This window comes from Pavona decussata, unplaced genomic scaffold (genome assembly GCF_977016875.1).
Source record: "Pavona decussata unplaced genomic scaffold, jaPavDecu1.1 SCAFFOLD_11, whole genome shotgun sequence".
Taxonomy (NCBI): Eukaryota; Metazoa; Cnidaria; class Anthozoa; order Scleractinia; family Agariciidae; genus Pavona; species Pavona decussata.
The window spans coordinates 2,296,366-2,318,871 of record NW_028145434.1 but is presented as its reverse complement, the minus strand read 5'-3'; the positions used below and the strand labels follow the sequence as shown (position 1 = coordinate 2,318,871).

The window sequence follows — 22,506 nt, the reverse complement described above, 5'->3', positions numbered from 1 at the left end:
AATTCTGGTGCGAAAAATTTTTAACGATACCGTGTCTATCCTATGAAATTAGTTTTGATTTAGGAAGTTTCTCCGTTTGAAAGAAGAACAAAGCTTAGAGTAACTACACGTGTAATCTGAATTTTCGTAACTCTTTCTAGTTTGATACGCGGGTCCTTAGAAAACTTCCGGACATGTTAAGGTTTGTTCATCAATATGCAGTTTCCATTATATAATAGCTTATAAGAAATTATATTCACCTGACGCTTCCCCTTCCACACATTGCTGGTTATTCTTGGCAATCTTACATTAGTCAAGATTTACAACAGGCATGTTGGAAAAGTAACGAAAAGCTTACAAATTCTTCAAACATGTTTCATGTTTCTTTCACTGTCTATCTTTATCTTATTCATGGGGCGTTTAAGGTCAACAACGAAATTGATCTGAATTATCACGAAGACTAAAGATTTGTTTTTTTCTAATGAGACTTGAGCAGAAGGTATGCACACAAAGGCAAGAACGAAAGACTTTTGTAAAGCTTGAACATGACAAATCTTTTCAGTGGGAGCATTTGTAGTTAAGGATACTGCTAATCCCTTTTCACACCACGTGATAGCTTCTTCTAACTGTTTCAGCTGAAAACATGCACTTGCTCCTAATAAAAAGAAACGAAAATAAATTAGGCATCATTCTTTGCTTATTCAAGAAGGCAAAGGCTCATTGAAGAATCGTTCCTTGTTACTTTGGGATGAGCAGTTTTTATTTACTATCGGTACGTTCACAGGACACAAAAGGATCTCGGGGATGTTGATGGTGTTTGGACAAAACCATTTGAAAATTGATAGTAAGCACCCTTCCTCAAAAGGAAAATGCTCTGATAACTTGAACTGAAACTGAATTCTTGCACATAGAGCAGCCTATAAAAGGCCATGTCACTAAGGACTCAAAAACAAATTTACTTTATTTTTCTACCACAAAAACTGCTATCTATTTTTACCATTAAAATGCAATTTGAATGATCCATTACTTTATTTTTCCCCGACTCGCACATTTCAATTGTTATTGTCAGTAAGCGACTAACATGTGCTAATTTTGAGACCATATCATGCAACACCAATTCCTCCTTTTTTCAACTGGTCATAAAATTAATGGAATTTCCATCATCAAAACACGATCAATTTTGTCACCGTAGTTGATACACGGACACGTTTACGCTCATTTTAATAGCGGAGCTCCGCGTGATGAAGGCGCGCGTACGGATCCGCATGGGTAAGAAAATTTGGTAACCCACCAATGCCGAACGTCTGTACGCAGCACCACAGGAAAACCAATGAAAATGGCACATTCAAGTATGGGAAGGTACGCTGTCGTCCGCGTTTGTTTGGTGGGCAATTGTATCGACAACTGCGTTTAATAAGAAGCAAAAAGAAATGTTGAAAACAACAAAATACAAAGTCAATTTTTGTGACCAAAGGCGGGAGAAAGAGCAAGGCAACTAGCGGCGGGAGAAAGAAATCGATTCTTTAAGAGAGGCTGCCTTCAAGAATCGAGAACCGCACTTCACCGACCACTAGGTCGAGTCTGAATAATCTCGTACCCAGATCTCCCACGGTCAGGGGAAGGGAGATCTGGCAAAGTTCGATTTGAGGTTACCTATCGTCCTTTGTTCACCGTGCAGTATGGCCGACTGCTCGAAATTGTGATCATAAGTTTGTGGTAAAATGGAGTTCGAGGGTGCTCTTCGTAACGTTCTAAGGTCTAGAGGAAAAGAAAACTTGAAACTTAAAGCACTAGAAGCGATTGCAGTCAACAAGCGGGATTGTTTAATTGTTCTTCCTACTGGCTACGGTAAATCGCTAATTTATCACTTGCTTCCTTCCCTTTGTGATCATCTGGCTGATGAAAAATGTGCTGAGAACAAATCGACATTAATTGTGGTGTCTCCACTCAAAGCTATTATCGACGATCAACTAAATAAACTTTTTTTTTAATTGACAATATCTATATTACCCTTACAATACGTACAAATAATACTTACAATACACTGCAATGCAACGAAAGAAAAAAAAGAATACAATTACATTCACTACTATGGCTTGCTTATTTCCGTTATATCTTACAAAGTACAAAGAAAAGTAATATACAGCTCTAGGTTACAAACTTCTTGTCAATTAAAGGTTTCCATTTATTGTAATAACGTTCATTTGAATTAGTCCTTGCTGATATTGGTTTTTTGATTTCAGCCTTGCTTATCACTATTGTTAGATGAGTACTAAAAGACAAAGGTTCTTCATTAATACTACAACAATATATATAGTATTTCGCAATTAGTAGGAGGTGATTAGTTCAATTACAAAGATGGTCGTTATCTATGATGCCATATAAGATTTTTGCGGTTGACAATTCTAGTTTTATGGTAGTATGAGTCATATACCATTCCAGAAAGATTTTCCAGAACTCTGATACCACCATACATGAAACAAGCATATTTTTTAGATCTTGTTTTGTTTTTGAGCATAAATAGCAAAGATCACTGCTCACCAGTTTAGCTTTAAATAATTTGCTTCTAGTAAAAACTATATCATGTAAGGTTTTGTACTGGAACATAGTTAACTTCATTTCTATAGTGATGGAGAAAGCTAAGTTGAAGTATTTACTTATTTGGTCCGGTTTTAACCCATTAGCAATAAGGCGTTGCTTTGCAGTGGGTTCTTCAAATATAATGCTTCACGAAACTTTTATGTATGGCTTTTGTTATTAGCGCTTTCAAGTTATCCCACTGTTGTGTAGGATGCTCTTGCTGTAGTCCTGTTCACTTTCTTGCCATTTTATATTCCTGTGGAATAGCGTTTATTAGTCCAAAATAGGTCAAAAATTTGTATGTAGCTGATAACGGAGTTTAAACTCTTCATAAGTAAGGAAATCTAAATTCGGGTTGAGAAGGTCTTTTAAGAGCGGATGTCTGTAAATATCAACCAGAGGTGTGCAATAGCGAAAAATTGAAAATTCTTAAAAAAATTCACAACATAGCCCACGGTTAACTATTGCAAGAAATGCATGTTTTACTTCGATCCGATAATTATTTTTGATGTGAGGCTATGATCTTGAATTCACCGCTCCTGAACCGGGTTTTCGGTGTCTGACACCACATGTTGCGATGACCTTGTTTTAAAAATCAAACCAGTTTTGTTCCAAACGAAAAACATCCAGTCTGATAAAGTACATAATTATGGACATCATGAATGGTATGTCACTCATCTGAAGTGAAAATTAAATATTTAGAAGATTTTTCAATATTTACAATTTTTTAAGCGATTTCTCGTGATGCCAAATTGACAAATTTGCGAGGCTAAAATCATCAACTGGTACATGGCGTTGAGGATAAAGATTTACACCACGTGAAAGAGCATCACTTCTTCTTATGAAATCCGCTTTCAAAACTATGGGCAACACAGAAGGAAATTTTTGAGGCCGCGAATTACAAGTAGTACTTTAGTGAAATTTGAACTTTTCTGTCACGGCATTCCGTTGCCAAAACTCAGATAAACACAACATGAAACAATGGTTTATTAATTCTTGCTACAGGGCACTGCCTGTGCATGACCTATGCTTATAAGACTATTTTCCTTGGTTTTCTATCTTTTAGGGGCAGTGTCAAAAGATTTTAGCGGAGTTCAAAAGCCGTACACGGGTCAGTTTACGTTGTCAACCGGTCGCAACACTAGTAAATATGGAATAAAATGAAACCAGGACTTCTTTCATTCAATCTTACTTTGAAAAAAATGGAGCAAATAGCTAAGAATGCTATATAATTCATACCTTTGAGCGGCCACACTGGATGTTTAAGAAATATGGGACATCTATAGGAAACATCGTATTCACTTAAGGCCGTTTTATACATTTGGTCACAAAGATTGTGTTACATACATTTCACCGGTAGACTGCTGACCTTGCACTTACGTACGCCCTTGTCCACGGGATAGAAAGCGATGTTTCGTCCAGCTAGACCCCAACGACAATTAATTATATAATCAGTTCAAACTGAGATTACGGTTTTGGGTTATCACAATTTTATCTGGTTGCGTCTACACTCGCTCAGTTGTTTTGATTTTTGATAAAGCTTTTCAAATTTCAGTCTAACGTAGCCTGCGAATACAACCGCCTCCGTCTCATCGCCCCCGTCTCCGAGGGGCGTTTCGCGAGGCTACCATGAATGCCACTTAAGGAGAGTTAAAAGCAATGTGACTGTCTAGTTCATCTGGATAAGACTCAATTTTCAATTTATTGTTCACAAAAATTGTCCGTTGTATGATAGTTTTTATACGATAAAAGATAGTTCAGCCATCAGTAATGGAATTTGAGCAGACAAAGTATGGTTTCTTTGGCCTTAATGGGTCAAAGTAAGAACACGATCCAACAATATCATGTTGCCTGAATATATGGTGCTATGCTCTGAATTTTTAGAGTACTTGCGAAAGCCGACAGGCACTAATATCGAGGTCATCTTGTGGATAAGTCTAGATTGCACAAATGTGATGCTCTGATCTCCCTTCGTTTGCTTGAAATGATTAGCTGCCCAACTTGGTGGGACCGGCGCAGAATTGGTTTTGGCAGCGCCGTCTGATGCCATAAGCATCTCGATGTCTTGAGCAAATAGACCTGATTAGATGGCTGTCATCGATTTCGAAGATATCAAGGGAAATTTTGCCCTGAAGTTTAGTCAGTTAGTTATGTCACTTTGTAGAACTGGCTTTACAGCCAAAGGAGCGTAGCTGTGCCGTCCAGGCTGTGAAACCCTGGCCCTCTTTGTGACAAAAATTGCTCCCCCTACGTCCCTCCCTTATTCCTGCTGACAATTTACTGTGGTCGACTGTCGCAGGTGTGAGTCGTACTGCAGGAATTGGGGAAAATAGGAACGACAGTGGTGACGCAACCCCGTTTCCCTCCTCGCTCTTACCCTGCCGCCTCCCCACTAAGCTCCCCATTCTTTACGTTGGGAAACTGTAACAGTGACAAAGCACAGGGCCAAATAACTTAAAAAAAAAAATCACTAAAAATCATAACTGTGTGTGGATGTAATAACCAGTAATTCAGAATCAAATTTCAAGCGTTACTAAAGGTAATTCTTACTTAGGTCAGGAGTTTTGCGTTACACTAATTCGATACCTGCTCTTCCTACGAGAAGCTCCGCCTCAGTTTTCAGTGTTCAGTCAGCAAACCCCGGCCCGTGGCCCTTAGATAGTTTCGAATGTCTCTGCCACAATCTCTGATTGGAATACGTTGGGTATTCGCTGGATTTCCAACACTTTGTCCACATTGTCCTCCAACAATCGAAGCATACTCACACGATACCATTTCGGCTCAATTTGTTTGAACGCCGTGAAACCAGAATCGAGCATTTTAAAAGTTGGATTGCAGAGCAAAATAAACAAACTGAAACGATCTGAATACCAACGTGGGCTAACTGCACGTATTGAAAGTTCAGTGACAGAAAATACAGCTCACAAGTAAATCGCAGTTACAGTTTGTATCGAAGGGGCAGTGAAAAATTACCCTTGGCATGCGCCCAGGGGGTACCATTCGAGCAGAGGCCCTTTGATCTTCCTAGATAAGTCGAAGGGCCTTTGCTCGCAGGGTACCCGGGGGTGAACCTTTATATAAAAATTGACGGGGGTGATCGTAACTTTCGGGGGTTAAAATTCCTGGTTTGGTACCTGTCAAAGGTATGGCGGTACCTTTTAGCCAGTTTTAGGGTATTGAGCAAAAACATATAAGAGAAAGTTATTATAAATATCAGTCAACTGTCACTTAGCGTATTCATTTTAGAATTGGTACCACTAAGTGGGAAAATTGTACAGACCACGGCTACAAAACAAATTCTGGTACCTTTTAGTGGTACTTTTCAAACTTTATGACGATCAACTCGTCAATTTGATATAGGAGTCCCCCTCCCCCTGGGGGCAAGTGGTCTGCGCAAACTGTAACGCAATCTCTGCCGTTAAACGTATTTTTAAATCGCGGCAAAATGCATATATCGTTCCTGATTGATGTGGTGATTTCTACAATGTACAGAAAGCTCGCTAAAAAGGTATGAATTACGTAGCACTTGTAGCTATTGTTTCATTTGTTCTAAAGTAAGATTCAATGCAAAACATTCTGGTCCGAATTCAAAACGTTGACTACGTAAACTGACCTTTGTGACCTTTAAACGCTTTTGAACTCGGGGTCTAACAAAACTGCTACAATCTTTTGTGCCTTCCCGAGATGATTAAAAACCATGGAAAGTAATATTATGAACGTGGGCCAAAACCTTTAGCAAGTACCAACAAACAACTGTTGTTTGAAACGTTTTCATGTTGTGTTTATCTGAGTTTTAGCATCGGAATGCCGTGAGAGAAAAGCTCAAATTTCACTAAAGTACTACTTGTAATTCGCGGCCTCAAAAATTTCCTTCTGTGTTGCCCATAGTTTTGAAAGCGGATTTCATAAGAAGAAGTGATGCTCTTTCACGTGGTGTAAATCTTTATCCTCAACGCCATGTACCAGTTGATGATTTTAGCCTCGCAAATTTGTCAATTTGGCATCACGAGAAATCGCTTAAAAAATTGTAAATATTAAAAAATCTCCTAAATATTTAATTTTCACTTCAGATGAGTAACATACCATTCATGATGTCCATAATTATGTACTTTATCAGACTGGATGTTTTTCGTTTGGAACAAAACTGGTTTGATTTTTAAAACAAGGTCATCGCAACATGTGGTGTCAGACACCGAAAACCCGGTTCAGGAGCGGTGAATTCAAGATCATAGCCTCGCGTTAAAAATAATTATCGGATCGAAGTAAAACATGCATTTCTTGCAATAGTTAACCGTGGGCTATGTTGTGAATTTTTTTGAGAATTTTCAATTTTTCGCTATTGCACACCTCTGGTTGATATTTACAGACATTCGCTCTTAAGGTGTAAACTCCTTTATCAAACCAAGTACGGAAAAAATCATCTTGTTATCAATTTTAATATCTTGGTTATTCCATATAATCGTTTTCTTTGTGCATGGCATCTATATTATTCTGCACATCCTTAAACTTAAACCCGTATTGCAACATTCTCTCATAAAAGAGTAGTAGCTCTTTGATGTTAAGATCCTTACTGTTACAGTTACAGGTTGAGAGGAAGGTTAAGCCTCCCAGGTGTAATGTGGCTTCATTTGGAATTATTATAACCATCCATGCTGAATTCTCGCTCACGTGAAGTCGCTTTAGGACTTTAGGGCTTTGTTCATTAAGGCAAAATCAATCATATTCAGACCCCCTTTTTTGCGTTCGCCAATAATTGTTTTTTTTTTTTAATTTTGGCTGTTTTGTCGTCCCAGATGAAATTAAAGGTGATTTGTTTACCTGCTCACAGAAGTTTTTAGGGACTGGCAGTACGGATGAATTGTAAATAAGCTTTGAGAGGCCCACAGATTTAACAGTGTTGATCTTGCCTAACAGAGTTAGTTTCCATGGCTGTAGAAGATTTTTCCACCCCACTCCGATCGCCATATGATTATAGATTGTTCGGTACTAAAGGTTTCTTGGAGAAAATAGCAGTGAGCGGTCTGCCTATGAAGCCACTTAAAGATTTTCCTACGTTTGATAGAATTATTTAAACCTCTTACGTTTAGCGAAACAATTTTGAAGTTAATTGATGAAATTTCGTTATCCATCTTGCATTAATGTATTAAAGCAGTTACTAACTGACCTGAATTTGTTTGGACTTATCTTAAACCTAGGCTGTCGTATTTGACTCGCTTGCTGTAATGCATACCTGTATCTAAAAAAGTAGAATGTAAACACGGAATATATGTAATTGCCAAACAAAGTGTCTTGTTACTTCTACACATAAAAGGAAAGCACGTACGAAACAATAACAAATAGATGACTCTTATTATGTAAAACGCTCCTGAGGGAGTATTGAGGTGCAAATTGCAAATATGCAAATTTCGGCTCTGTTTAGGTTGTTTAGAGTTATAATATATATGAAACCGTACAATGCTCTTTTTGTTGATAAAGGTAATTGTAGATTGAACATTTCAAGAGAAAAAAGCGAGGAATAAAGCTTTTGGGTAAAAGCATAGTTCCAAGAGGCAGAAATTGACTTACGTTGTGGTTTAAGTCTCCATTGGGCTCTCTTTTAAGTGCTCCGGTATGGTTCCGAAGGTAAATCTTTCTTCGCTTACAACAAGATGCCGATCAATAACTTTAGAATCAAATCCGAGTTCCCTGGCTTTTTTCATTGCTTTGATCAAAGTGCGACGTTCCTGCTGAATGGATTTTGCATAGTCCTGCGTAATGTAAGCATCCTGATATGTTGTGGAATTTTTCAGATCTTTCTTCCTTGACCATACCAAGTCCCTGTCTTCGCAACACATAAATCTCGCAATAATTGGCCGCGTTATTCCGACTGCAGGCTTTCCTACTCTGTGAACCCCATGGAGTCTGACATTAGTGTTATCTATTTTCAGGTCGTTTTGTATTAGATTAATAATCATTCCTTTGCAATCTTCTCCGCGATCCTCTGGTAGATTCATAAATTTCAAGTTTTCGCGACGTGTGTAGTTCTCTAAAGCAATGTTGTTTTCTTTTTCCACATTTAGAAGCTGCGTTTTTTTTCTGTAATTCAGACTTCAGCTCGTCAATTTCTTTTTGTTGAGAGTCTTTGACGTCTTTGACGTCTTCAGCTCGGCGGCATGATCTTCAATATGCTCCCAAGCTTGCTCCAGAGACTTTGCAATGCTGTTGATGGTAGCTTTCAGACCATCCAAGTTCTCTTTTATTTCGTGGCGAAAGCAAATCCATATCTGTCTGGAGTCGCTCTATTTTGTTCTCCAATCTGTCGCCCACAGATTGGATTGAATCGACGATTTGTTTCAAGACACCATCAAGGGGAACGTTAAACTCTTTTCCGACCTCGTGTTCTTTGCTTGTTGGCGTTGCCGCCATCTTGGCTCTTGAAAACAGTATAATGACAGGTACAACTACAAAAGGAATTTGTAAAGTATCTGAAGTTATATGATAGTGACTAGACTTAATAGTTTTCCTGTCACCCACATTGTATGATATAAGGCATCATATACAAAATTATGTTTTGGTGGTATACTTACAGTTAAGAATGCTTGTTATGTATGGAACAGCTCTTTTACATCAGGCTGAGTACCTTCGAGTCGGTCCTTAGAAGTGTGAGCTCCAGCCCTCAGTTTACGCCCAGAAGTAAATCGCACTCTCGTCAATTGATCACCACCAGATGGACAGTTGAAGTTAGCTGGGATGCAGGTCTCTCTTTCTAGGGCTTCATTTTCACTAGCAGCTCTAAAAAAGGTGTCAAATGTGGTTTCATGGCTTCCCAAGATCTCTAACACACCTGAATATTTTTCTCATCTTTAAAATAAAATGAAAGTGGAAACACTTCTGACTTTGAGCTCATTTCCTTAATTTACCGGATAAGATTGTGCTGTGGTACGATTTTCTTGACTGCTGCAAATTGAGGTTGCTTCAAGAAGTCTAGAAAGACCCTCTCCACAAGAAATTTGAAATCTGACTGAAGTTTCTTGATTTCTTCTGGGGTGAGGAGGTAACTCTCATTTCAAAAGTTCTGGATATCACAAAGTGACTTGACATTGTCCAACAACATTGTCCAACAACAATGCTTGCAAATCAGTTGTACTGCTTGTTTCTTTGATTCTTCATTGTTGTTTTGCAGTTCAAATCATCATTAACAGTGTAGAATGTCTTTCCCTTTTTGACAAGTTCAACAATCTTGTCATGGAAATGCCCCCGCGTCAAATCCAGTAGATTGATCATGGAAGTGTGTGACAAGCATACCCCTTCTTTTTCGAAACGTTCATAACTCTGAAATATGTCAAAAAAAAAAAAAAGACAAAACAAAACAGAAATGTGCAGAGTTGTAATGTGTAAAATACAACTGTTGTTACATCCTCTAATGTTCTCTTAGGCTGGACAATCAGAATTTTTAGTTCTTTCATCACAGAACTCCCTTAGCAACATAGTTGAAGTGATTTGTGAAAATCTCTTAACTCTTTACTTAATTACCTTGGAACTACAGTGGACAATAATATTTATACTCAAGATCGGGATTTGAGATTAAGTTGAAATGTATCTCAACATAATATATCCCAATGAATATAAAACAAGTCCTTAATTTACAACTGATTTGGACTACGCAATAAGTGTTTATTATTAGGATTTCAATTCTTGAGGCCCCCATTGACTCCTCTGGGAAATAACTTATCCCAGTGTGCTCTTAAAGTTTGGTACCAGTTACCATGATCTTATCTGTATATCCATGATGTAACTCCAGTCAATTTAGAAAAGGTCTCTAAAAGGTTTTTAAAACACTGACCCTACTTAGAGGTCACTGTCACCCTACTTAGAACTGTGTGATAAGGTCGTTAATTCTTTTCTGTAACATAGGAGTTAAGCATCAAGGGAACCCCCTTTTATGGAGTACACTGGGATCACCATACCAAAAAAGGGGCAAAACATATTCCCTATTTAAGGAATGGAGAACCTGAAAAACCATACCCTATTCTAAAGCCCAGAACAAAATAGCTTAGAAATGGGAGTTCCCCCACTGGGGTAAAAAAGCACTGTAAAAGAGCCATACCATCTTATCTCCATGCCTATGACATAAAATCAGGTTGTTCATTCTTTAAACAAGACTAAGTTGTGGTTAGCTTAGTGTATCACCGACACATAAGCTAGACTAATAGCTGGAACCCTGGTTTCTCCCTTCTTTAATTTGTTGAGTTGCTCCCGATGTGAAGGTGCACATGTGGCAACAATGTTTCAAGAATGTCTCTTGACCTTCTTCGAGAATCTTTAACCTAGAAAAGGTTTTCAATGTATTGTATGTTTGGCCTTTAAAAACAGATGGCTTCTCTCCCCTCTTATAATGACCCAATTTTGTTCACAACTACCATACTGAGACTATTATTCCCCTCAGATGCCCACCAGAAATGGACTGAAACTTGAAAAAAAAAGTATATTTTCTTTAAGTTATTCCTTTGTATCTTGGAAGAATCAGTAAAACTGAAAATGCTTTGTTCTTCCTTCAGGCAAATCACCTTTTAAGAAAAAGAAAAAAAAAAACAAAAACAAAAACAAAAAAAAAACGTGTCATTGTCCCTATAAAGGGCTGTTCCAAACGTTGTGCTACTGCCGTGCCGTACTTATATCAGTTTGACCCGGCAGTGGCATGGCAGCGGTTTTAAACGTCGAATTTAGTTCAGTCGCTCCAAATTCTAAAATATAGGAATGCGTAGAACGAGCAAATTGACCTAAACTACGTTAAAACAAGAAGCTGTTTTCAGCTTATACTCGAGCCATATTTGACTGCGTGGTGCGTAAGTTTACAATCGTTTGGCAGTGATAACCTCCAGCATCGTTAATTCCCCCCAAATCGATAGATAAAGAGATATAGCGAGGCAATAAGTAACCACCAGATAGAATTGCCTTTCTTGCAGTCAGAATGAAATACAGGGAAAAACGACATTTGTCATGCACAAAAGACACTATAAAAATAGACACAGAAACAGATTAACTTTCTTCGCGTCTGTTCATGTGACCCCGGGTCAAATGACTAAAAATATTAAGACTGTATCTTTTATGTGAAAACCGCCTTGGCGAGTTGGACCCCCTCATTAAATATTATTGTTATTATTATTATTATTATTATTATTATTATTATTATTATTATTATTATTATTATTATTATTATTATTGAAATTTTTAATGTCTACTTTAAATCATTTCTGTCCAAACCTGTAAATATCCGGAAAGCGTAGAACACTTTTAATTGAATGTGGCCTTCATATGCACAACGATCATACCGGAAATTGCTGTTAGCGTCATCAATGCTCGGGGTCATACAGATATTTATATGACTCTCGGTTCGTACTGAAACATAATCAATGCACAAATGATCTCTGTCTCCAAATCAAAGGTGGAAACGTAAGGATTAAAGCCAGGGAATTAACGCATCCCGGTATGAAGCACAAGGTATTCTACTTAACAAATGTTTTCCTCTGTATTTTACTCGTACTGCAAATAATGCAATTTTATCTGGTGGTTACTTATTGCTTAACTATCATTCTGTATCTATCGATTAACGGATAAGACTTCGTGTCATGAGTTACGTTGTCGGTCGCGTTCTTTGTAGTCCGGCCGTGAGGTGCCGAGTTATAATTACGTGGGATGCCCTAAAGGGCATACCGTGTCTAAAAATGGGTTCCGGACCATCGCGACCCCCCAAAAAATTCAAAGAATTTGACAACGCGACCGAAAACGTATTTCGTGCCACCCGAGCTACAAAAAGAGAGAAAAAACTTAACTCGCGCCGCCTTACGGCCCGACTAATAATTTATGAATTTAGTTATCGGCACGGCAATAGCACACCGTTTGAAACCAAGTCACGCTACTGCCGTGCTACTACCGTGCTAAACACTCGTGCCGAAATGGTTTCAAACGTCGTGCTACTGCCGTGTTTAACTAGAATTAAATTCTTGAATTTAGTTCGGCACGGCAGTAACGCAACGTTTGGAACAGGCCTAACACTGTCAACTCTTGTACTCTCAATAGAGGGGCGAGGTTGTAATTGTACTTCAAGGAGACAGTCTGTTTCCAGATTTACTGGCTAAATATCTAGCTATGTTGTTAAAAATACAGAATACTTAAGCCCTCATATAAAGCATTACAGTTAATCTTTCGTAAGCGACCACCCTTGGGGCAGGAAAAAATGGTCGCTTACGGGAGGTGGTCGCTTATGGGAAAGATCAACAAAATAAGCCTAATACACTGGATTGATTAATTAATTACATATTTTTTCACGTCTATTCATTCTTTTGATGAAACTTTGTATAAAATTTTGGAACAGAACACTGCAAAAAAATTATGTTTACCTACAGATCTAATTATAGCCATCTTCTTTGTCTGTAAACTGTCTGTGAGCAGTCCGGGTTAGCGTCATTAAAAATTGAACTTTTGTCGCTTCTGAGAAATGATTTAGTAACGATCATACCTGATTATGTTGAGTGGTCACTTACCGGAAACAGAAAACAAACGAACAAACGAGTATGTGTAATTTCCGGCCTAAAAAGTGGTCGCGGCGCCTGTCTGTAAAAATCAGACAAAATTCTAAATTTCGCGGCAAGGGTGAAAAATTCGATTTCTTTCATATTTTAATGTTTGATAGGCTAGGATATAACTAAAATCACTGTGTAGTTTTTTCGGTGTAATATCCTTTTATTTCAAAGAAAAATGCAAATAACGAAAATCCGTTAAAATCGTCATTTGAGGCGCTAAATTATTACACGGGTTTGAGAGCCTCGCGTGCAAAAACAAATCTTTCTACCAACTTTAAAACACTCAAATCTATTTTTTTACAATCTCTAAATATCTGTCGGAATGATTTTGGGAAATATTGCGTTGTTCTGCGTATACGTAATAATTTAATTTCGAAGGCATACAATTCACTGCAGTAAAAGTACTTCGTGAATAAAACTAATTTTCAGCATGTGCGAAACCTTCAAATCGATTAAGCATCTGGTGATTGGATGTTAGAAGGATGGTCTATAGATTCCTGTAAACATTTCTTTGGGCAAATGATTAAGAGCCGGACGCGAGAGCCTTACAAAGTCCGTAGAAAATTCAAATATTTGACCCTCCGCGGTAAACTTTGAAGTTGCGAGTCAGACAAATTTTAGTCCGTGCACATATCTTGACCCATACTCGGTTAGATAAGGACATAGAAAACATTTCGAAATATTCTTACCTTATAATGACCTATAATATGCTGTAAAAAAAAAAAACAGGTCCAAAGGCCATTTTAGCACGATTCTCTGGTCGCTCGTCGTATAAGTTTGAGCTCGTTTCTATCGAATTGTCAACGTATTCAGTAGTCGAATATATACAAATCTTTGATCAACTTTCGGCCCATTTCATCAATACTGCATCTTCTTCGACGGCTTAGTGATTTGTGAAGTATTGCTTGGTTTACAGTGCATGCACGAGAACATTACATCTGATCGCTGCTAGAATGACAAAAAATGATGATGTCGGCGCTTACAGCATGCAGCCGTTTGGTCGTCACGCAATGCAATGTCATGGACATTTTTTTTTGGCGGGGGGAGGGGGGAGGGTTAAAATGCGAAAAAACTTGATTACTGAACATGTGCATACCCAAGGCAACAACAATTAAGATAGTGATACCTTTAGTTACCTTCTTTTTCCCATACTAAAATTCAGTGGGGTGGGGAAGCACGTGGGAGGAGATTGATAGAGAACCAGCCCTATACCTTTCTTTCCTTGCCTAATTAAAAGAAACAAACAAACAACCAAACAAACTAGCTACATACTGGAAACCGATGGTTTCGACTTCAAATTTCATACGTACTCTTGTCCTGCATTTCTCTAATATTGAAAACAAGTAAGCACCCTACCTCCCCGCCCCCCATCCCTCACAAAAAGATGTTCCAATCTTTCAGTTGAAAAATAATAATAAAATCTATCCTTACGGATGGGGCTTCTGACAGGAGTGCTCTCGGAACGGATGATGTTTTGGCCTACGCGCGACACGTAACACCATAATTTCCTTCAGGTAGCATTCAGGCACGTTTGGTGCTTGAGTTAAAAACACCCCTCCATTTTCAGTGTAATAAACTCAACTTGACTATGATATTCACTCGTTTTTTTTTCCCAGAAGAAGTGCCTTTATTTATCACTTTGTTCCAAAATAAGCTGTTACATCAAAAGGCAGGAGATCCAGCAAGCTCTGTTGAGCTTTTTAAAAGATCCCCGCTTAAATTTATTACTTGGGCTTCCCAAAGGGAGACCAAGTTGAAAATTGCCCTTCGTTTTTTTTTTTTTGTTTTTGTCTTCCTAATTCAGTCACAAATCGCCGTCTGGGCCTTAAAACGCATGCGCAGGTAATCTTGTCGCTGCATGGGTTTGCATGGGTCGGCCATTTTTTAGTCGACGATTTTCGCGTTTTCCGAAGGAAAACACAACTTTTCGAAATGGTACATCGAAAGAAGAACTACTTAGGAATACTCAACAGTTTCGATAGCGGAAATCTGAGAAATAACGGCGAAGAAACTGTGCTTCGAGTACAAATTGTTGTTTTATCCAGGCGACGAGTTAGCGGAGCGCGGACATCTCAAATCCTTATTCAGGCCACGGACTTTCTACAAAATGTTTAGTACTTCTGGGAATTCAACGGCTGCAAAATTACAGGTTTGATCGTGAATTTGTACTGAAATACTATTCTAATTGACCGATTCTTTATATTCTGAACAGTTTTAGCGAAAATTTGAAAAACGTGCCACGCACGGGTTGATAAATTCGCTTCGAAATGGACTGATAGTTCCTTCAAATCGCTTTCGCGTCTCTCGTCTTGCATTTAGAACTATAAGCGTTTCTTTCTTAGGCGTAAACAAAGACTTTTCTGAATAAATTTTTCCTTTAGGAAAGCATTCTGTCTGTTTTTCTCTCTATTTTAATTGCCAAAACGTGACAACTGCGTAATCTTGCGTAAACAAACGCATGCACTGGAGACGGATCAAATTTCGCCGATGTGACGCGAGGACAAATTTCATCGATTAATGGGTGAGAGATACTGACAAAAAGAAATTCCCACGAAACACCAATTTCAATCAGAATTCCCTTATTTTAAAAAACAAAAACTTTTGCGAGGGGGGGATGAAGCCAACACAAGATATCCCTGCCCACATTGCTAAATCCTGTTGGCCAGATAGATGCACAGATAGGTTGAAAGCTCAGATTTTACTGTCAGAACCTGTATTAGATTCTAAAATTTATTACTTAAACGGTGAGTGTAAAACGCAGTCTACAGACTGGGCGTAAAAAACGGACAGAGGGCACAATTTAGACCAGGAATATACATTGCTTACAATATACTTGCTTGTACTATGCTGTAAAACAATCGACAAATGACAACTGAGATTTTATCATGTCAACTTTCTGGCGTTTACAGCTTGATATGCCAGGAATGAAGCCCAAGTTCACGCACATATGCGTCTTGTTTAAATAGATATGTAAATCAGTTAATAACAGAAGGCGGACTTCTTGTTTTACATTAATATATTACTAATTGGAAAACTATTTCTTGACTAACATATTACTTATGGTAAACAAAAACGATTGTGAGAGATGATCTTGAACATACTCTTTAAGTTTGGTTTTGAATGTATTAAACGCACTTATGTTTGTAATTTCAATGGGAAGGCTGTTCCATGTAATTGCTCCCTTAAACTTTATAGAACATTTGCCATAATTGGTTCTAAATTCGATATGTACCTTTGACGAAGATCGCGTATTATAGGAATGTATACTTTCATTAGTTTGAAAAAAGTTATCAAAGAATGCTGGTAATTTGTCATGGTCATGGTTATATGAATACATGAAAACTGCCGTCAGGTACGTATTTAATTCAAAGATCTTCAGTATTTTCAATGACTTGAACAGTGGTCCAGATTTTTCTCTATAATTGGCGAAGGTTATAATCCTGATAAGTTTTTTCTGTATCCTGAGGATAGGCTTTAATCTAGTGGGATACGTGCTCGCCCAAATAATGTTGCAATATGTTCCCCGCCTCTAAGCAAACAAACGGCGCCAAGTTACTAACACCCGGGTTTATTTACTTAGAAGCCACAAAATTAAATTTGGCGATTCTTTCACAAGCCGAATGGCTATAGCCATAGCCATAGATTCGACTGAATTTGTTTTAATGATTTTATTTTAAAATTTTACTAATAATTTTAAATTATTTATTGCCGGATTTAGACATCATTAAATTAATTTAACTTGATAGTATTTGAAAAGCAACACCCCCAAGGAAGTAACGTACACTGAGATGAATCACACCGCCAGACCACCCTAAGCCACAGGTCACCCAGATTTACGGCAGGACGAAAAAAATGGGTGATTCAATATTCTCTTAGGATTCCACACACTCTGAAAAAAAATAGAAAGGCACTATTTTTCGTAGGGGTGCGTTTGTTCATTGCTATTTATCAGCCCGGTTTACACAGAAAATGCAAAAATTGGGGGCATTATTTTGCGTGAGAAAAAAAACACTGGACATGACCTTTCTCTTTGTTTTTCGTTTCATACGATCTATTGTGTTAAAAAATAGACAGAACTACCGTGTAGCATGAAAATTTTGCGGGTTCTAATTTTTGCGGATTTTGCGGATTGACCCCGACCCGCAAATATTAGTTCCCGCAGAAATAAACACCGGCAAAATAAAACGTCGCAAATAAACTCCCTTCAGTCAAATTAAAATCTCCACTTTTAATAGATCTGCGCCACTGGGGCGATATAAATTGGACTTAAACAGACCAACCATGCTCTAGTGGCGCTTCTGCGGCGGCCTGCACAGAAGTTATTTCAACAAACTTCAACTGAACAAGAAAAAATAATATAGTGTTTGGTTGTGCATCTTAGGCCAGGTAGGCTTTTTGTTTTGTTTTGTTGTTGTTCAGTCCCTTTACGCAGTAAGGTATTACAGTGATATGTCTCTAATATGTAAGTAGAGTGAACTGTGACTCAACATACCGTACAATAAAAGTTAAAAATATTAAGGTTTCTTCCACTTAAATGCTCTGCTACTTGAACAGAACATCGCAAAAATTTCAGTCATCTCGAACCGCAAATATTTGTTCCCGCAAACCACAAAAACTCGCCAATCCGCAAAAAAAAAAAAACTCGTGCAAAATTTTCTTGCTACACGGTAGCTAAGGATGTGGTCATCTTCATCAGTTAGTATTCATTTTGTTTTGTAAAATTTTTTGTCCCACCCCCCCCCCCTCCCCAGCCAATGCTCCTAACAACCCAGCCCGCGCGTGCAATCGAATCGCGAATAAATAAATTATCTGGATTTTAGCAAGTGAAAAAGAACGTAACTAAAAGTATCACTAATTGTTGTTGTTGTTGTTGTTATCGCCTTGGGTATGCACAATCAAGCATTTTAACCCTCCTCCATCCCCCCTTTCCCTCCCCCCCCTCCTTAAAATGTCCATGACATTGCATTGCGTGACGACCAAACTGCTGCATGCTGTAAGCCCCGACATCATTTTTTGTCATTCTAGCAGCGATCAGATGTAGTATTCTCGTGCATGCACTGTAAACCAAGCAATACTTCACAAATCACTAAGCCGTCGAAGAAGATGCAGTATTGATGAAATGGGCCGAAAGTTGATCAAAGATTAATATTTTGTATATATTCGACTACTGAATACGTTGACAATTCGATAGAAACGAGCCGTGAGCTCAAACTTATACGACGAGCGACCAGAGAATCGTGCTAAAATGGCCTTTGGACCTGTTTTTTTTTTTTTTACAGCATATTATAGGTCATTATAAGGTAAGAATATTTCGAAATGTTTTCTATGTCCTTATCTTTCCGAGTATGGGTCAAGATATGTGCACGGACTAAAATTTATGTCTGACTCGCAACTTCAAAGTTTACCGCGGAGGGTCAAATATTTGAATTTTCTACGGACTTTGTAAGGCTCTCGCGTCCGGCATTTGCCCAAAGAAATGTTTACAGGAATCTATAGACCATCCTTCTAACATCCAATCACCAGATGCTTAATCGATTTGAAGGTTTCGCACATGCTGAAAATTAGTTTTATTCACGAAGTACTTTTACTGCAGTGAATTGTATGCCTTCGAAATTAAATTATTACGTATACGCAGAACAACCATGAGGAGCCGCGTAGAGGTGTTAAAATTAAATTCCCGAGTTCGAAAGGGGCAATCTATCAACAATACAGTAAAGAATCAATTTCAGTCGCGTGTAATGTCTAGATCGAGCTTGCCGCAATGCAATGAAGTCTTTGTGACTAGAAAGCTTGGCTTTTGTGGAAACGCACAGTTAACTGGAAACGAAAACTCCTTCGATCTGTCCAGAAGCCTGACGTCGGAAACGGAAAAATGACAATTTTTACTAAAGGTTTTCGTTTTCCCGCCAATCTAATTGGCGCGCTAAATGGTCCTAAATCGACGAACCATACTCAATGATTTGTTCGCCCATCGTCTCTACGATGCAAATTTATAGTATATTTTTCGGCAAGCTAATTTTCTGCATCATTTTCCAACAACTGAATGATTAATAAAGTCAATCGTCAACCTCCATACATCCGCAAAGGTAAGTGCGATTTTTATGTACGTTATATATTTGATCAGGACTCGCGATTTCGTGATTTGGGAAAAAAGTGTAACGGCGTCGATTACCAGCTTCCATTTTCCACGTGTGTAGGAACTCTTAGAATCAGAGTCAACACAAAATGTATATTTAAAATGCCTTTTATAATGATATTATTGTTGGGGGACCGTGTTAGTATTTCAGACGGTAAGACCAAAATAGATACTGGCAGTCAATGTTCACCACGCTGAGTGCGACAAAAGTGTCCAAAAATACCGGCTAAATATTCACGGTTTTGTTATGTAGAGGTAAAAGACATAGTTAGGTCACAGTTGTTCTCTCGGGTGTGTCGCCTGAGAACAATAAGCAATCGGGTGCGTCGCCTTTGCTTCGTGAGCTATTAAACTCTGATAATAATATTAGAAATTTCTTCACAGAGATTTTGAACTCGGCCGTTCTTATCTCGGTGAGTCGCCTGATAAGGACGACTGAGCAATCGGGTGTGTCGCCTTTGCTTTGCCGTGTTTAATACTCGCTGCACATCGACGATAACTTTATTGTTCTCCGGATTTTTGAATTGTCTGGAGGTTTTTGACTGAACCGGAATTATTCGACTGCACGCAGTGAGTGAATGTTGATTGCTGTAAACATTTTACAATTTACTGGGGCTCGTATTGCACGAAAATGTGGTTTTAAACTGTCAACAGCACTTCCGTAAACAATAGGCCTCCTGTAGCGATCGAGGAAAAATTTGGATGGCAAAATCGGTTGCTAAGGCGTGCGGCTCGCCATGCAATATTTCCCAAAATCATTCCGACAGATATTTCGAGATTGTAAAAAAAAGATTTGAGTGTTTTAAAGTTGGTAGAAAGATTTGTTTTTGCACGCGAGGCTCTCAAACCCGTGTAATAATTTAGCGCCTCAAATGACGATTTTAACGGATTTTCGTTATTTGCATTTTTCTTTGAAATAAAAGGATATTACACCGAAAAAACTACACAGTGATTTTAGTTATATCCTAGCCTATCAAACATTAAAAAATATGAAAGAAATCGAATTTTCGACCCTTGCTGCGATATATTTGATTTTTGCGGACAGGCGCTCTTAAGAAATTTGAGTGGTGGTCGTTTACGAGAGAGCTCTTGAAACAGTATTTAACTGAGAAATAAAACGGTTGTTTACAAAGTGGTCGCTTACGGGAGGTGGTCGCTTACGAGAAGTGGTCGCTATGAGATAGTTGACTGTACTTAGTATTTACCTTGGGGTTTAATTATGTCCAGTTCACTCTAAGGAAAAACCCTTAACTGGTTGTGGAATTTTGGAGTTTGAACCGTTGGCTGCTGTCAAAGAAAGCCTGAACCCGTTTTCATTCTCTTGCAGTGTCCATACAAAATAATAATATAGTTTAGGTGTTATCTTGTATCTGAAAGCTATTATCGCTTTCAGCCCTTTCCTTTTTTATAAATATACTGTGTTCTAATTGGCGTGATATAATTTAATACCTGCACTCAGGGTCTTTCCACAAAATAAAGCCTTTCACAGGAATTGGTATTTTTGATGCTCGCACGAGTCCATTTGAATTCTTAAAAATATAATGAAATTGTGATCAGATCTTTGTTAAATTGAATCACATTATGTGTAAGAAATACAAAGAATTAAAGCATGTCCTACCTCCTTTTCTTCCCCCCCCCCCCCCGACAGTATCCATTGTGTTGGAGGTGTAATTTGACAAGGCTGTTTGCCCATGGATGTTGAACTCTTTTCAATGGCTGAAGTCGCTGTTTTCAGGAACACTCGTTCACATGGTTTTTTAGAACTTACAGGCGCTCGTTTTTTTTCTTAGTTCTGCTTCTAATTCCTTCTGTGTTTTTCTGCAAACCTCTGCAAATGCTTCGATGTTTTTGTTTAACCGTAATAGTTTGTCGTGACACAATCTGCAGCAAAACCTTAGAAGTTCGTCACTTTCTTCCACTTGAACTTTACAAACCTCCCATATAATTTTCTTCAACTGGAAAGATTTCCCTTCTCAGAGAAGATTTGAAACTTTGTTATTGATCTCTCTCCGCACAAACGGCACCTACCTAAAATATCAAAAGATAATTTTCTCGGAGTGTCCATTTTTACAAGTTTCCATGTTTTTCTCCGAACTGTGCGAAAAAAAAAAAAATTGGACACGAAAAGGCGCGAAGACGAAAGCCGAACAATGAAGGAAGGGACAATCACCGAGAGATTGAGGCATTCCTTCTTCCATTAACCAACCAGAAATGGCCTTCTATCGAACTTTACCAGATCTCACATTTCGACATCAACGAACCGACTGAGATCAGAGTACGAGTTTATCGTCTGTAAATACCCTTGGATTTACTATTTTCGTAAATTATATTTTAATGTTCCAAGGTATTTTTTTTTTAAAAAGAAAATTGCAAGATTTTGAAAATTCGGCATACGTGCGGACACGGGATGATGATAACCACGAAAATTTAGGTCCAAGGACAAAGCCCCGAAGTTATTGTGAAATAACCCAATGAACTTAAAGAGGATATAACATGGCCTCGCAGAGATACGAAATTTCTCTTCGAATGTTGAAAATATTTCTCGAGTGAGCGCAGCGAACAAGTGAAGTATTTTTCAAGACGAGAAGAGAAATTTCGTATCTCAAAGCGGCCATGTAATGTTCCGTTTATTATAATGTAATACCATATGAAATACCAAATCATGGCAAAAGCACGATTTATTATGTAACCATAGCAATGGCAATCTTTTAACGTGTGACGATAACATGTATTGTTATTTTCACGTGTGAAAGTTCAACGCTCGTGTGTTCGATTGTAGGAACGGTCTACGTAGCAACACTCACTTTCTTGTCATCATGGCTGAGATTGAACATGTTAGTAACGAGGAAATTAAGGAGGAAGTTGCACGTTATGAATGTCAATGAATGTGTCGAAATGTGTTTACCATCGCAACAGCAAAGATTTTAAAGACAAGAACAAAAAGGCCAATTTTTTGGACAAAATCGAGCAGAAGTTGAATTTATCGGCCGGGGAAGCGGGGGCCAAATTTCGCAACAAAAGAACTGCGTACGGTCGTTATAGAATCCAAAACCGATGTTTTCGACGGTTTTGGAGCTGACGACGACGTTGCTTTATGACAAAAAGAAGAGGTAAATTTGCTTGCGGCAAAATCTCCGCTCTTCCACGTTCGCGATGTTGTTTGCTACACGCGCGTGTATATTTGTCATTTCTGCTGACCAAAACGTATGGCTACGGTCGGCTCTGCGATCTTTGCGACCGTATGGAAAC

General features: G+C 38.3%; 3 protein-coding genes and 1 pseudogene across 11 annotated transcripts in view; 1 reads left to right on the top strand and 3 right to left on the bottom strand.

Annotated features, from left to right (window-relative positions):
* LOC146488159 (uncharacterized) overlaps positions 1-22,506 on the bottom strand; it is a 538,028-nt gene that overhangs the window by 76,036 nt on the left and 439,486 nt on the right. For all 7 annotated transcript variants that reach the window (XM_085121821.1, XM_085121804.1, XM_085121849.1 and 4 more), the window contains one exon: positions 567-634. In XM_085121821.1, the coding sequence (XP_084977947.1) occupies positions 567-634 (68 nt within the window). The remainder of the gene's footprint in view (positions 1-566; positions 635-22,506) is intronic.
* LOC146488171 (uncharacterized) overlaps positions 1-22,506 on the top strand; it is a 286,546-nt gene that overhangs the window by 90,142 nt on the left and 173,898 nt on the right. The window lies entirely within an intron of this gene.
* LOC146488176 (uncharacterized) overlaps positions 1-22,506 on the bottom strand; it is a 119,134-nt gene that overhangs the window by 24,744 nt on the left and 71,884 nt on the right. The window contains exons 3-4 of the mRNA XM_085121928.1: positions 567-634; positions 240-282 (exon numbers count right to left, since the gene is read on the bottom strand). The gene's annotated coding sequence lies outside the window, so the exon portion shown is untranslated. The remainder of the gene's footprint in view (positions 1-239; positions 283-566; positions 635-22,506) is intronic.
* On the bottom strand, positions 8,719-22,091 carry LOC146488180 (uncharacterized; annotated as a pseudogene).